Source organism: Lemur catta, chromosome 9 (assembly GCF_020740605.2).
Source record: "Lemur catta isolate mLemCat1 chromosome 9, mLemCat1.pri, whole genome shotgun sequence".
Classification (NCBI taxonomy): domain Eukaryota; kingdom Metazoa; phylum Chordata; class Mammalia; order Primates; family Lemuridae; genus Lemur; species Lemur catta.
The window spans coordinates 98,169,659-98,187,146 of NC_059136.1; the positions used below are offsets into that span (position 1 = coordinate 98,169,659).

The 17,488-nt window shown below is 37.2% G+C and overlaps 1 protein-coding gene across 1 annotated transcript in view; it reads left to right on the forward strand.

The window, feature by feature from the left end:
- Positions 1 to 17,488, forward strand: part of PXDNL (peroxidasin like) — a 383,932-nt gene that overhangs the window by 350,948 nt on the left and 15,496 nt on the right. Inside the window, 1 exon segment of the mRNA XM_045560482.1 lies at positions 13,347 to 13,461. Coding sequence (XP_045416438.1) covers positions 13,347 to 13,461 — 115 coding nt within the window.

Here is a 17,488-nt window from a genome sequence, read left to right on the forward strand (position 1 = left end):
GTTCTAAGGATAAGATATTAATATCTTTCAAATACAACATTCTGCCTTTACTTACAATTTATGATATTCCAGGGGGGAAAATTTTTCCTGTATCAAAACTAGGTAATTCATAGGCAAGGTTTCATGAAGTTGCTCAATTTAGGAAAAATGGTTTCTTAATTCTAGAAATTTATTTTTTGCATCAGATATGTGCCTTTCAGTAAACATAGGAAATTTTCCTGAGTGGGATGACTTGCTTTTTTAGAATATTATGTTAACAAATGACTAATGCAACAATCTTGACATTTTAACATCAATTTAAGCTAATTTTCAGTGTCAGCTAATCAATAGATCAAGAGTCTTTGCATAATATTGTAGGCATTACAGATGCAATTAAACAATATTCATAAGACCTTATTACTAATCTACTTATTTCAGAAAACTCTGTAATTGGCACATTTGTTTGTACCATAATCAAATAAATCAGAACTCTACTGATAAAAATTGACCTTGAATAGAGCAATGATTAAATTTAGAAATCCTCATTATATTTGGAATTATTAATGTTGTGTAAGTATTGACATTGATGATTAATGAAATTTAGCTTCAAATATGTTCCTATAAAGTGAAGAATATCCAGTAAAAATAGGATCCATGCCCTGAAGATCACTTGGGGAAACCAAAAACACAGAGGCTAAAAGAAACATCAAAGAACTGTATAGAAAAGTTAAAGAATGCTTGTAAGACCCATATGTGGCTGAGGTTCAAATGCATTAAGAGAATTATTGAAATTTGAAGATTCCTTTATGTATCCAAAAAGCAACTTTTAACTCTATACCATTGATAAAAGACATACAGAATCAAAATGCTGAGATGGCCAAATATAAAAACATAGGTCAAAGTTAGTCAGGCACACAGATAGAAACATGAGTGGCTGAACAATACAGTATTAAAGAAAATGCTTTAAATGCTTAATGCCTTAAAGAAATAAAGAATTAACTGAGAAAAGAAGGTTTTTTTAATCTCATTTTTGAAATAGCATCCATTCAGCCTAGCTCAATAAAATTGCATTTGAATATAATTAATGAAATCAACTTATAAGAGATGTATGTTTGTACCATGTAAACTGAAATTAATTTTATCATCAAAGATTTATAAGAATTTTCAAAGATCGGTTATATGCTAGGTCACTAGGAACACAAATTCCCAAGAGCAGACTTTATATGAGCCATATTCTTTTACAAATTCAACTAATCTAAAATTAAATAATCCAATTTCAAGCAAAATTGTAATTTAGAAATTTTAAAATCATTTGGCAAAATAAGTATTTTGTCAAGAGGGTGGAATGATGGTTACCAGAGGCTGGGAAGGGTAATGAGGACAGGGGGATAAGGGGGGATGGTTAGTGGGTGCAAAACTGTAGTTAGACAGAATGAACGATATTTTAGAGCAAAACAAAGTGACTACAGTCAACAATAAGTTAGGATGTACTTTAAAATAACTAAAGAGTGGAACTGGAATGTTCCTAACACAAAGAAATGATAAATACCTGAGGCATCTGTGTCCAAATTTCAATTACCCTGATTTGATTAATCCACATTGTGTGCCGGTATCAAAGCATCACGTGTGCCCCCCAAAAAATATAACTATTGTGTGTACATAATAATTAAAATTAAAAATTAAAGTAAATATTTTGTCAAGAAGGCAATAAAAATTAAGTGGAATATCAAAAAACATTAATGACAACATTATATATCAAAATTGGTGGGAAACAGATGTAAATACAAAAACAAAATTGTAGTCCTCATTATTGAATGTCTTCATTATTAGAAAAGAACTAATAAAAATAAATTAACAGAATATGCAATTTAAGATGTTAGAAAAGAGGTGGCTAAAAAAATTATTGAAGTCTTGAGGAAGTCTTAAAAATATATAAAGTGAATTGATGAATAAATCTAATAGTTGGCTTAAATAATAAAGAAAGGAGAAATAATAACTATAAATAATTATGTTACTATAATGTATATTATATACACATAGTATACCATATATAATAACATACACAATAACATAACAGTAACATTTTTCCAATAAGGAAAAAAGACAGTAATCCCAAATGAGATTAGAAATTAGAAGGCGTTCATAGCAATTATCGTCCTTGGAGTTCAGGGAATTATGAATCTTTTTGAGCTGTCTACTTCTTTGTATCTCATATTCATAGTTTGATACAAAAAGCCTTTGTTAGTTTTTTAATACTTCCCCAAAATTAGTAATAATGATTTTATTTTATAATTTTTTTTAATTTCATGATATTATGGGGGTACAAATATTTTGGTTACAAGTAATGACTTTGTCTTACCCAAGCCAGGGCTAGAGGTGTACCCTTTCCCCATACAGTGTGCATCGCATCTGTTATTTGTAAATTTACCCATCCCCCTCACCTGACTGACACCCAGTGAATATTACTACCACGTGAGCACCTTCGTGTTGATCAGTTAGTACCAATTTGACGGTGAGTACATGTGGTGCTTATTTTTCCATTCTTGTGATACCTCACTCACTTCAAAGGATGGGTTAAAGCTTTATCCAGGATAATATAGGAGGAGCTAGTTCACCATTGTTTTTTGTAATTGAGTAATACTCCATGGTATACATATACCGCACTTTATTAATCCACTCATGTACTAATGGGCACTTGGGTTGTCTCCACATCTTTGCAGTTGTGAATTGTGCTGCCATAAACATTCGGGTACAGATGTCTTTTTTATAGAATGTCTTTTGTTCTTTTGGGTAGATGCCGAGTAGTGCAATTGCTGGATCAAATGGTAATTCTATTTTTAGCTCTTTGAGATATCTCCAAGTTATTTTCAACAGGGGTTGTACTAATCTGCTGTCCCACCAGTAGTGTGAGAGTGTTCCTATCTCTTCACATCCTCGCCAGCATATGTTGTTTTGGGACTTTTTGATAGAGCCTATTCTCACTGGAGTTAGGTGATATCTCATTGTGGCTTTGATTTGCATTTCCCTAATAATTAGAGATGTTGAGCACTTTTTTATATGTTTGCTGACTATTATTCTGTCTTCTTTTGAAAAGTTTCTGTTCGTGTCCCATATACTGATGGGTTGTTTGATTTTTTTCTTGTTCATTTAAGTTCTATATAGATTCTTGTTATCAGCCCTTTATCGCATGTGTAGAAAACAAATATTTTCTCCCATTCTGTAGGTTGTCTATTCACTCTACTGATAGTTTCTTTGGCTGTGCAGAAGCTTTTTAATTTGATTAGGTCCCATTTCTTTATTTCTGCTGCTGCTGTGATTGCTTTGGGCGTCTTCTTCATAAATTCTTTGCCTAGGCTGATGTCTATAAGAGTCTTCCCAAAATTTTCTTCTAGAATTCTCAAGGTTTCACCTGTTAGGTTTAAGTCTGTTACCCATTGTAAGTTAATGTTTGTGAAAGGTGATAGGTGGGGATCCAGTTTCAATCTTCTGCATGTAGCTATCAAGTTTTCCCAGCACCATTTATTGAATCGGGATTCTTTTCCCAGGTGTATTTTTTTGTCTGCTTTGTCAAAGATTAGATGAAAATATGCAGATGGTTTCATATCTGCATTCTCAGTCCTGTTCCCAAGGTCTATATCTCTGTTCTTGTGCCAGTACCATGCTGTTTTGGTTACTATAGCCTTGTAGTAAAGCTTGAAGTCTGGTAGACTGATACCTCTCTGTTTGTTCTTTTTGCTTAAGATTGCTTTGGCTATATGAGGTCTTCTCTGGTTCCATACAAAGCGTAGAATTATTTTTTCTAGATCTGTAAAAAATGATGATAGTACTTTGATAGGGATTGCATTAATTCTGTAGATCACTTTAGGTAAATGGACATTTTAACAATGTTGATTCTGCCAATCCATGAGCTAGGTATATTTTTCCATCTGTTTACATCTTGTACAATTTCTTTTCTCAGTGTTTCATACTTCTCCCTATATATGTTTCTCACCTCTTTCAATAAATATATTCCTAGATATTTAATTTTCTTTGAAGGTATTGTGAAAGGTGCTGGATTTTTTATTTGATTTTCGGCTTGACTGTTATGAGTGTATATAAATGCCACTGATTTGTGTGCATTGATTTTATATCCTGAGACTTTATTGAATTCATTTATCAATTCCAGGAGTCTCTTGGTTGAATCCTTGTGGTTTTCTAGATATAATGTCATATCATCAACAAAGAGTGAGAGTTTGATCTCTTCTGCCCCTATTTGGATGTCCTTAATTCCCCTGTCTTGTCTAATTGCTCTGGCAAGGACTTCCAGCACTATGGTGAATAGAAGTGGAGACAGTGGGCAATCTTGTCTGGTTCCAGTTCTAAGCAAGAATGTTTTCAATTTTTCCCCATTCAGTATGATATTGGCTGTGGTTTTATCATATATGGCCTTATTAATTTTAAGGTATGTCCCATCTATGCCTATTTTGTTAACAGTTTTTATCATAAAGATGTGCTGGATTTTGTCAGATGCTTTTTCTGCATCTATTGAGAGAATCCTATGGTCTTTGTTCTTGCTTTTATTTATGTGGTGAATTGCATTTATGGATTTCCATATGTTGAACCAGCCTTGCATCTCTGGGATAAAGCCCACCTGGTCATGATGAATTATTCCAGCAGAAATACTCACCACTTCAGAGAGTCATGGAAATTAAACAATCAATTCCTGAATGACTATTGGGTCAAGGAGGAGCTACAGAAGGAAATCAAAAGATTCTTAGAACTAAAGGATAATGGGGACATAAGTTATCAAAATCTGTGGGACACAGCAAAAGCATTCCTGAGAGGAAAACTAATAACATTAAATGCTTACATCCAAAAACCAGAAAGCTCAAAAATCAACAAACTAATAAACTGTCTCAAGGAACTGGAAAAGGAAGACCAAATTAATTCTAAAGCTAGCTAAAGAAAAGAGATTACTAAGATCGTAGCAGAACTTAATGAAATTGAGAACAAAAGAGTTATACAGAAGATCAATAAAACCAAAAGCTGGTTTTTTTAAAAGATAAACAAAATTGACAGCTCCTTTGCTAGACTGACAAGAACTAGAAACGAAAGGACTCTAATAAACTCAATTAGATATGAAAAGGAGAGGTCATCACAGACATCATGGAAATATAAAACATTATTTTCAATTACTATGAAAACCTATATGCCCCAAAAGTACATAATGTGGAGGAAATGGACAAATTCTTGGAAACATATAACCTCCCTAAGTTCACCCAGGAAGAAATAGAATTCCTGAACAGAGCAATATCAAGCACAGAAATTGAAGTCGCAATTAAAAATCTTCCAACAAGGAAAAGTCCCAGACCAGATGGGTTCACACCTGAATTGTACCAAACCTACAAAGAAGAACTCAGACCCATACTGCAGAAATTATTCCACAACACTGAGAAGGATGGTATCCTCCCCAACTCATTCTATGAAGCCAAGATCACCTTGATACCAAAGCCAGGAAAGGGCACAACAAAAAAGAAAACTACAGACCAATATCCCTCATGAATATAGATGCAAAAATCCTCAACAAAATTTTAGCAAATTGAATCCAACAGCATGTCAAAAAATATTTTATAATTTTTAAAGGGTGCTACAATCAATCAAAAAAAAGGTAAAATTTCTGGTGTGTTGTGTATTGACAATATATTATGTTTTTAATGTGAGAAATATCCCTGTGATTCTATGAAGGGAAGTCCAGTGCTGTGCATAGTGAATGATTGTCGAGGTGGCCACACCCTGGCATAGTCCCTTCCCTTGAGTGAGGGCAGACCCCGTGACTTGCTTCTGCCCAGTAGAATAAGGCAACGGTAGTGGGGCTGTCGCACTCACGATTGGGCTACATTATGTAAGACTCCGTCTTACTGGATGGAATGAGAAAGATTCTCAGCTATGTTTTGGGCTTTATGGAAAATCACATGTCTGGGCACCATGGGTGGCCTCTGGACCTGCAGATGGCCCTCAGCCCTACGACCATGAGGAAGTGAGCTCTGCCAACATACAGATTCTTCCATAGTTAAGTCTCCAGATGAGAGTGTAGCCCAGCTAACACCTTGATTGCAGCCTCATGAGACTGAGCAAAGTAACCAGCTAACCTGGGCCAGGATCCCAGCCCAAGGAAACTGTGACGTGCTGCACGTATTGGTTCACTGAGGTTGCTGTGATAAAGTACCATGAAATGGGTGGCTTAAAAAACAACATGTACTTCCCACTGTTCTAGAGGCTAGAAGTGCAAGATCAAGGTTCTGGCAGGCTTGCTTCCTTCTGAGGGCTGTGAGGGAGAACGTGCTGTAGGCCTGTCTCCTGGCCATTGGTGGTTTGCTGACATAATTGCTGTATCTCCCCGACCTCTGGCTTCATCTTCTCACGGTGTTATTCCTGTGTGCATGTCTGTGTCCAAATTTCCCCTATTTATAAGGGCACTAGTTATATTGAATTAGTGACTCACCTAATCCAGTGTGACCTCTTCTTAACTATTTAGGTCATTAAATATGAGATGTCCAATTTCAAATCAAAAGCATAGTTTATTATATCTCAAACAAGAAGCAGTACAATTAATCAAAGTATGTGCCTAAACTATCAACACAGGTTTGCCATCTGAACAGTAGCTTGTTTATGCCAGCAGTGAAGAAGCCTGAAGAGCTAGTGGTGATGAAATCGCAGAAGTCATTTCCCACAGCTTGTTGAGAATTGAATTATTTTGCTTGCAAGAAGTTGTCCAAAGCCTGGAAGCAGTGGTAGTCAGTTGGTGAAAGGTCTGGTGAATGTGGTTTGTGTGACATGTGATCAAGTGGTGTCTTGCAAGAGGATTGTCCTATCTCTATTGGCCAATCTCAGCTGCTTAATGGTGAGCATCTCATTATTTTGTCCAACTGGGTGCAGTAGACATCCGCTATAATCCAGTGACCAGGTTTCATGAAGCTGTAGTGGATAATACCAGTCCTGGATCACCAAACAGACACCATTAGCTTTTTTTGATAAATATTTTGCTTTGGATTGTGTTTCAATACTTCATCTTTATCCAACCATTGTGCCGAACACTTGCGATTGTCAAAAAGAATCCTATTTTCATCAAACATCACAATATGGTATAGAAATGGTTCCTTTCATGTTGTGACAGCAAAGAAAGACAATCTTCAAGACGATTTCTCTTCTGACGCTCATTTAATTCATGCGGAATCCATCTCTCCAGCTTCTTTACCTTGCTGATTTGTTTCAAATGGACCAATATTGTTGGAATAGTAACGTCAAACCTTGCTGCTAATTCATGTGTAGGTTGAGATGGATTTGCTTCCACTACAGCTTTCAGCTCAACATTATCCACCTTGGTCTAAGGTCATCCACATGGCTCATTTTCAAGATTTAAATCACCAGAATGGAACTTCTCAAACCATCGATGTACTGTGTGTTCATTAGCCACATCCTTCCCAAACACTTCCTTGATATTTTGAGCTGTCTGCATTGCATTGCTTCCACGACAGAACTCACATTTGAAAATAATACGAGTTTTTGACTTATCCATGGCTTCACAAAAATTGCTCTAAGAAGAATTTTGAAAGATAATCACAAGCGAAAATGTGCATTTGCAAGACTGAGAATATACCTTCACAATAAAAATAAAACAAAAAGTGTCAAAGTGAAATGTCAGAGATATCAATTATCAAGCTTAGTACTTATGAAAATTGGACATTTCATACTTAATAACCTAAATAATTACTTTGCAACAACCCTAATTCCAAGTAAGTTTACACTCTGAGGTTACACTCAGTGAGTGTTAAAATTTCAACATATGAATTTTGGGCGTATACAATTCAACCCATAAAAATGCATTCATATTACTTTAAGCTACTGTGTGGTAACTTGTTATACTGTGAAAAATTCCTAAAACAATTTTAAAGTAAAAAGAAAATTAAATGCCAATAAGGGTGTGAAGAAATAGTAATAGGTTTATATTGTGACCCCTCACCCCCCAAACTCTTAAAACAGTTGTAGGGAGAGCTAAGTATTGATTCTAATTCAGGTGAAACACCATCTAACTATATGAAGTATTAATATACATGGTTCCTTCATAAGAACTAGAAACTATTTTGCTATATTGTATATATAACATAAAACCACAGAATTCAGTATGCTTATTTTCAAACTCCTCCTAAAATTAATTGTCATTTTTATAGGTTTTCTTTAAATTACTTTTTCTTTTTGCAAACAAATAAGAAGCATTGAAAGTGTTGAATATAAAAATCAGAAAATGTTATGTATTTTTGTCAGTTCTTAAAATCTATATTTTTGTATATTTTTAATCTATGGAATGCAGTATGGGGACACCAGTGTTACATAATTGGGGTGTTCTGATGAATTCTTGGAAAGCTGTATGATGGCCTGTACTACTGTAGCTGGGCCTCCCCAACTTGCCCTTGTTTACCATCAAGGACAGTCCGTCCACTCCACTAATCTTGCAATCCTTGTTCTCCATTATCTGCTTAATATGTGCCTACCTCTGGGCCAGACCAGATGGGGTCTGGGTTTGGTTTGAATGTGACTTTGGGACATGATTACAATTTACATACACATTGAAATAAACTTTTGCTTTTCAGTGCTCACTAGCAAGCTAGTTTGATACTTTTCTACTCGTTTAATTTGTTGATACCTTCAGATAGTAAATTCTTGTACTTTTAAAAGTTCTAAAAATTGTTCTGTGAGTCTAAAATCTTTTGGTGAAGGCAATGTCAAAACGTGATTTTTTTCACTATGAAGAAATATAACATTAAAAAAAGAACCCTAAAATGTACGCTTGCTCAATTTCTTTAGAGCAAAATGGATATTTAAACTTATGTAGAATTACCTTGAAAAACAGTACACATGACCTTATGTTTTAATTCAATCAACAAATGTTTTTCAATGTCAGTTATTATGCTTATGAACAAAAGCATATTTATAGCTTTGGCATTATGCCAAAGTTATTGAGCCAAATAAGCCAGTTATCTTATTACCTAAACTTTATTTCAAACAGTAAGAGCCACATCTATTGATCTTACTGTGTCCAGCACTCTTACTAAGTGCTTTACTTATATTACCTCAACAACACCCTGAGATAGAGTATATTCTCATTCTCATGTTACAGTTGAGAAAAATGGCTTCTACAATAAGCTACTTATAGCTTATTCAAAGTAATGTTATATATTTTGAATGTGGGGAAACAGGATACAAACTCAAATAGTCTGATTCCTGAAATCATACATTTAAACACATAGACGATGTAATTATTTAAAAATAATTATTTGGCCTCGTTGATCTCATTCACTTATTCATTTATTAAAATATTTATTGAGTGTGTGGCACGTGCAGGTGCCGTGCTGGGTGCTGAGGATAAGTTGGTGGGTAGGACAGTCCTCCTCCTCTGTATCTTCCAGACGAGGAGGGAAGTGCGACAGAGGCGTCCAGAAAGTGCCCGGAGGGTGCGTGAGTTTCCGTCTGACCTGCTCTCCCCACCGGTTCGGGAAAGGCTTCCTGCAGGAGCCTGACATGACACAGCGTTTGTTACTCAGGTGAGACCAAATAAAGGTGGAGCTGGATCACCGGCTGTAGATTGTGCGTTAAGGAGAAACACAGGGAAGAGCCTTGCTGGACCCAGCAAGGACGTAGGTCGCCATTCACAGAGCAGGCCCAGGACTGCAGAACACCCCGCGCTGCCCTGGATGGGAAGATACACACCCACACACGCATTGCATCGTGCTCACTTTTAAAGTGACTCATACGGCTATGTTTCACCCACGTTTTCTATTGTCTTGCAACACTCTATCTGCTATATTTTACACCCTCAGTCGTATGTAGACCAGAAATTTGACAATAGTTTTTAGCTGATCTTAATTCAAATCATATCCTTTTACCTTCCACCCTAGACCCATGCATCTATTCGTTCATTCAGTTGACAAATAACGGTACCATTATTTCCCAAGTTGCACAAGCCAGAAATCTTAGAATTAACCTTGTACTTCTATTTTCCTGCATTGTAGTGTTATGGCTAAGTGGCTGGGCTTTTAAGCCCAACTGTCTATATTCAAATATTGTCTCTTTTGTTAAAAAGCTGTAGGACTTTGCACAAGGTAATTTAATCTCTCTGTTTCTTAGTTTCCTCAGGTTAACAACAAGATAATAATATTGACCACAGGTTATCATAAAGTTTAAAATAGGTAACTCACATAAAGCCTAAGAATGAATTATGACTGTGTTTAAATTTAATATTGTTTACCTAGAAGCCAAACATTTAGCGATCACAGATGCTCTGCTTTTTTGGCAGTAGCTATGGATAAATATTAAGATGAATTAAAAAAAATAGATGTCATGGCCGGGCGCGGTGGCTCACGCCGGTAATCCTAGCACTTGGGAGGCCGAGGCGGGCGGATTGTTTGAGACCAGCCTGAGCAAGAGCGAGACCCCGTCTCTACTAAAAATAGAAAGAAACTATATGGACAGCTAAAAATATATATATATAGAAAAAATTAGCCGGGCATGGTGGCGCATGCCTGTAGTCCCAGCTACTCGGGAGGCTGAGGCAGTAGGATCGCTTAAGCCCAGGAGTTTGAGGTTGCTGTGAGCTAGGCTGATGCCACGACACTCACTCTAGCCCGGGCAACAAAGTGAGACTCTGTCTCAAAAAAAAAAAAAATAGATGTCATGACTAAAACATTTTGGCTGTCACATTAAAACAGAGCTGCATAGTCACTGAAGTCTTGTGGGTTGCTTCTGCTCAGGTGTGTTCATCTCGTACACCGATGACATTTATACTCTCTCTTTGCTTTTGTGTTTTACACATATGTGACCTTGCACATTCTATTAGTGCTTTGAAATTTATAAATTCTAAAGTTCCATCTTTTTTTAAAAAAAAAATGAAAGACAGTAGAGGATGAAAGTTGATCTGCAGCACCTTTTCTCTACATTTTTCCTTTTTATATAAGGGTTGCAAAGGGAGATCGTGGCTTTACTGGAAATGCTGTGTGTTGTAGAGAGCAGTACTCTGTCTGGCAGACCCTTCCGAATCAGGATCCGTGCCTTATTCATTTTTATTTTCTCTGCAGTGCCTAGTCCAATACCGTATTCGGAAAGTTCTCCATAAATATTTATTGACAAAACCCAATGTGTTTTTTAGAAATAGAAAAACTAATTTTCATTATATGCTTGAAACTTACTTTCTTTGTGTTCTTTTTAAAAATTTCTATTTATTTTTTTTCTACCCAGATCTGCAAATATTTATGGGTTATTGATTATTGATAAAGTACTAAGTTAAGGTAACAGTGTAACAGTAGAGGAAAATAAGCACCTAAAGGTCCCTTCGTATAATATATAGCTTTGTCTAGAATGTCTTGACGTCATCATTTTGAAAGTAGCAAGAGAAACATTTTCAGTAGATGGCTTTGCCACCAGTTCATTGGCAAAGCTGCCCAGTCGTTGCCTCCATCCAGCCTTTCTTTCTGAATAATTCTCTGTTCCCAGGAGCGCAGCATTTTCATGTTTCTTCTTGATTGTGGAAAACTTCCCACCTTGCCAAGGTTTGCTCCATTAAAGTGGCTCAAGCTTTGAAATGACCTAGTCTGTCTGTTATACTTACATTTCCAGAAATATTTTATTCAGTTTGGTAATAGACAACAATATGATAATTGTAAACCTCATAAGAAGCTTTGGTTTTTCTTCAATGAACTATTTTTGGATTCTATAAATAAAGACTGTTTTTTTATCGAAAACAAATTAAAAACAGAACAAAAGGTAGAAGTAGAAATCAAAAAAGAAAAATGACAACTATGACCAATATTCTAGGCACATCATTGTGTTTATTTTGGGATGTTTTCATTTTAGTTTATTTTTGCTATGTTTTAATATCACTGATTTCATATTGTATAATAAAGTTTTACTTTTATGTAATTTTATAGCAATTATAGTTTATTGTGTTATTTAAAAAATCATCCTGAATTGTGTATTCATATTTGCTTAATCTATCATAAGTCATATTCCTCTTGAGATTTAATTTACATATAATAAGGTAAAGATGTAAGTTGTTTTTATTTTCTCTTCCTCAAGGAATAACTTGCTATTAATTGTTGCCCAACACAGAAAGCTATAGAATAATCCCTCTCTATTCTCCAAGCTATGCTGCCAACATCATGTTTTTAATATGATTGCATAGTAGGATGCTCTGAGATTGTTATCATGTTCAGTTTCTTTCAGGTCTGTGTTTTCCCACCAATATTAAGGATTTTTATTTTTGAGCTTTATGAATAGTAGTTTTATGGTCTGAGAATGTAGGTTCCTACATCATTTTCATTTTTCAAAATGTCTTAGTTTCCAGTCTATCTGCTTTCAGATGAAATTTTAGAGGGCATTTTTTTAAGTTTCATATTTATTTGTCAAAAATTTTTCATATCCTCAAAATTTTTAGTTGTGATAAAAACACATAACATAAAATTTCCCTTCTTAACCATTTTAAGTGCACAGTACAGTAGTGTTAACTATGTGTGCATTGTTGTGAAAGAGGGCATTTTTATTTCTTTATTTATTTTAATATGAAGGGGTGGGGGGTTGTGAGGGGGAGTGTTTGCTTTCCTTGTTTGTTTTTGTTGAGACAGAGTCTCCCTCTGCCGCCCTGGGTAGAGAGCAATGGCAGCACTGTAGCTCACTGCAACCTCCAACTCCTGGGCTCTAAGCGATCCTTCTGCCTCAGCCTCCGGAGTAGCTGGCACTACAGGCATGCACCACCACACCCGGCTGGTTTTTCCTTTTTCTTTCCTTTCTTTTCAGTAGAGACGGGTCTCACTCTTGCGCAGGCTGGTCTCCAACTCCTGAGCCCAAGCAGTCCTCCTGCCTCAGCCTCCCAGAGTGCTAGGATTATAGGCATGAGCCACCGCCCCCAGCTGAGAGGGCATTTTTAAAAACAAAAACGCTAGTTGGTAGCAGGTGTGGCTGAGACACTTTGAGGGGCCTCCAAATGTCAGGCATCCCACCCACCACGCTGCTGCTTCTGTCCTCGTTGTGGCAAGTCCTAACGAATAAGGGGCACCATGCAATCAGTGCCCTTTCTGAGAGTCAGCATCACACTCCCTGGGGCTCCTCTGAAGTTTCTGCAGACTGCCTGTGTCCCACCTGCTGGCGTTAGAGCAGAGCTTCCATGACATGCAAAAGCAGTGTCTGTGACTGGTCGCACAGCGAAATGGAACTGAGCAAACGGATCTCTCTCTGCTTTCTTGTTTGTGCTCTTGCTCTCTCTGGCCATCAAAATAATAATCTGGACAAGAATGTGACATCCCATCTCACAGGATGCTATTGTGGCTACTTTTCCCCCCCAGACTGTAGGAGCAGAGGACTGTTCAGAGCAGTCACACGAGAATCTCGACAGAAACGCTCATTTCAACACAGCTACCCGGACGAGAAACATACGGACTTCAGTGATGTAAGCAGGAGGTAAGTATGGAAATACCCCATTTCTTTAGGCTACTTACTATATAAATTCACTTCAAATCTACAGTTTAGGTTTTTTTTTTTTTTTTTTTTTTATAGAGACCACAGGTAACTTATTTACACGTAGGGCATACTACACTGAAAGGAGCAAACCCAGGTAAATTCTGTAATATGTATGCTTCCATTTATTCTGAAACAGCACATCCAAGGCATATTTGGCAGTGAATTCCTCTCAGTAAAGTGCAGAAAGTTGCACATCATAGATACTACTTTTGACTCCTTAAATCACATTGTGGATGTCGATATTTTTCAAATTCTTTTTGAAAATTTAAAACAGCCTGCTGGTTGTAAGAAAGGTAATAATATTTATTAAGTTAAGTTGATTTCAATTCATGAAGCGTGTATGGCAATCGAGGTTTAATTTGTGACCAAGTGGAATATTTTTGAACTCTTAGAAAATTAAGAAATGTCAATCTCATTCCTTTGAAATCTCTTAAGACTTCTTTTGTGAAACTTACATACAAGCCTCCTATATAATTATTTCTTTGCAAAGTTTCTCTTCGCCATTGACTTGGAAGCTTCTGAAAGCTGAAAAGGCACCTCATGCATTAATACGTCCGGTAGCTCCTTTTCATTGAGTAAATAGTCAATACACATGTGTGCAATTAAATTACTAAAATAAACATTGCAGCTCACAGCTTTACAGGTGAGGCAGGTTCTTTCCAGAAACTGTGTGTCTTGTGTTTTGTTTCCTGGTATCCTCCTAGGTAATATAATTCTATCAAATTCAAAATATATTTTTGGGGTCCATTTCTTCGGTTACAGCTGTGGATGTGTGCAGGATGTGGAAATGAACCGGGCTCTGTCTTCTGGGATTTAAAATGCAGGAGATGAGCAGTGCTTTGAGAGGAAGGGCCGGGGCTCTACACTCAGGCACGGGGTGCAGTCATTTCCACTGCTTCGTAAGTGGACACGCCATATAGAACTTTCAAATCCAGTTTCCTCAGCTGCAAATGGGGATGCAATCCCTGCCTTACAAGATAATTGTGCTAACTTGTGATATATATGTAAAGCACCTAGTACTAATACAGCATCTAGGAGTTGACAGGCATTCCACAGAACACAGAATCAGCGTGTGCTGTTATAGTGCTCCCTGTGTGGCAGACATTCTTTAAACATTAAATAAATACTAACTCATTTAACAAAAGTACTCATATAAGTCCTGATATGAAATCCAGTCAGCATGGTGAGTAGTGCGGAGAACAGGGGTGATTCTTTCTGGGGCCCTCGGCCAGGCCGTATAGAGGAGACAGCTTGCAGGACAGGCCACCGAGATTTTGACGGAGTTTAAGGGCGTCCTAGTCTGGCGAGCAACATGAGCAAAGTCATGGAGCAAGGAAAGTAAGTGTGTTTGGGGAATGGGAAGGCTCCTGGGTCTAAATGAGTTGGTGTGTTCGATAACTAGAATGTTCAGGCAGAGAACGAAGAGCTTCACATTCCAGGCGCAGGAAATGAAGTGTGTTCCCTGTGTTCCTGGAGCTGCTTCCTGCGGGGTCATTCGAACTCTGACCGGGAGTGGGAGCCCCAGTCGGAACCGTCTTTAAATACTTCAAGTGCAGGAAAACACTTGGCATTTCATTCATTTCTTAATCGATTCCAACAGGCGAGGTGTTTCATCCATGTGTCGTCAGAAATGGGTGGATATTTCACAGTGGAGGGCGATTTCCCTCGTCTTACACGATGGTAACGGGGCCTGGCCTTCGGTGGTGTCCACAGGCACCTGGTGTGGACAGCACCCCTCCTGCCTTCTGTCCTGCTCTGCAGCCACGTCCAGGTCCCACCACGGAGATTCATTTTGCTTGTTTTGAGATAAAATGAATTTGTACTATTATCTTAACCCTTAAAACTCTGGGTGGCCTCACCGAAGTTCTGCTCACACGTTGCCTCGGTGCTCAGCTACAGGTTTGTTGATTTCATTTTTAGCCCCTGCCAATCGTGTTGAACATTTGCTCAAACACAAACCTTGCAACCGTGAGTCCAGTTTATCACTCATCTGACAATAGTGACATAATAAGAGCTTCGTTTTGTCCGGTAACTGCACACGCTTTAGTGATCCTCGTAGATGGTTCTGTTGCGCCTAAAGTGCCGTAGTCGTGTAGACCAGAGGGCGTCAAATCCCCTCAGCCCACAGGCACGGATCCCTGAGGCTGTCATTTCACTGTGCGTTTCTCTGCGTGTCCATCTTCCTTGCATTTACTCTCTCTTCTCTCTCCCTACTTTCTTTTTTCCATCTTGATCACAAATTAAACCTTCCTTTCAATGCACTATTCAAGAATTAAAATCAATTCAACTTAATAAATATTATCGTCTTTTCTTCCAAACAATATGCTGTTTTATTTTCAATAAGAATTTGAAATATAGCAACATCCACTGTGTCTGTGGTTGTTTGTTTTTTTTCTCTTTCCTTTTTTTGCAATTACCTCCCTACCTGGCCTCTATTCTCTCTGCCCACATTGTCTAAAACATAAATCTGATCGTACTTAAAATGACCCAGAGCGCTGCATGGATAGAAAAGCCTGCGTAGTGGTTAAGACCAAGGACTTTCCTCTTTCTTGAGCCCCGATTTGCACCCCCGCTGTGCAATTTAATGGCGATATACCACGGACTTGTTAACAACGTCCTAAGCTGCTGCATTCTCACTGAAACACAGGCTACAGTGTCTCATAGCACTGCTGGGAGGATTAAGTGACACAAAGTACATGCCAGACTCTTGCCTGGCACAGGGCAGGCGCTGCCTGTGTGGACCTGAAATGGGGAAAGAAGTGGGATTTCTTTATGTGCCTCCCCTGACTCATTCCCCAGCCCCAGGCGGAAGGCATCGCCTTCTTAATTGTTCACTTATTTATTTATTTTTGAGAATATCAAGGATTTTATTCATGATATGTAATTTTTAGTATTTTCTAAATTTTTTTTTCAGTCAGGAGTTAAACAATACAAAGTTTTTAAGATAAAAGAATCAATTTTTTGATGAATTTAGACTTTTTCTTATATATTTTATATTTAAACTTTTTTCTAAATTAACATGTTCTACCTATAACATGAAAAAACTATTACTTTTTATTTTTAAATAAAAGAATAAACTAAAAAGATCAATAACAATGTTAATAGTTTATTTTTATAAATACAGGTAATACCCTCATTTTTCATTGAGCACAGATAACCTTTTTCTTGTACTTTACTGCATTTTACAAATCTTCTAAAAGAGCATATAGTAGTTTTTATGGACAAAACCATATTTTTGATGTATTTTATTTATTTTACTTCATACATTTTATTTTATTGTGATAAGAACACTTAACATGAGATTGTACCCTCTTCACACATTTTAAGTGTACAGCACAGTACTGTTTATCCATTCATTCGCTGATGGCCACTTAGGTTGTTTCTCTGTTGTGGCTGTGGATACTGTTGTAGGTAACACAGGGGTACAGGTATCTCTCTGAGATCTTGATTTCAATTCTTTTGGATATGTACCCGGAAGTAGGATTGCTGGATCACATGATAATTTTTATTTTAATTTTTTGAGGAAGCTTCATACTGCTTTTCACAGTGACTGCACTATTCTACATTCCCACCAACAGCTTATAATCTCCACCAACACTAGTCTTGTGTTTTCTTGATAACAGCCATTCTAACAGGTGTGAGGTCACAGGTGTGAGCCATTGTGGTTCTAGAGGCCATTATGCTAAGTAAAATAAGCTAGTCACAAAAGGACATACATTGCATGATTCTACTTCTATGAGGTATCTATAGTAGTTAAACTTACTGAAGCAGAGCATAGAATGGTGGTTTTCAGGGGTTGGAGGGGTTGGGGGAGGAAATGGAGAATTGTTGCCCAATGGGTAAAAAGTTTGGGTTATGCAAGATGAATAAGTTCTAAAGATCTGCTGTACAACATAGTGCCTATAGCTAATGATGTGGTCTTGCACACTTCAAAATAGGTTAAGAGGACAGATCTCATGTTAAGTAT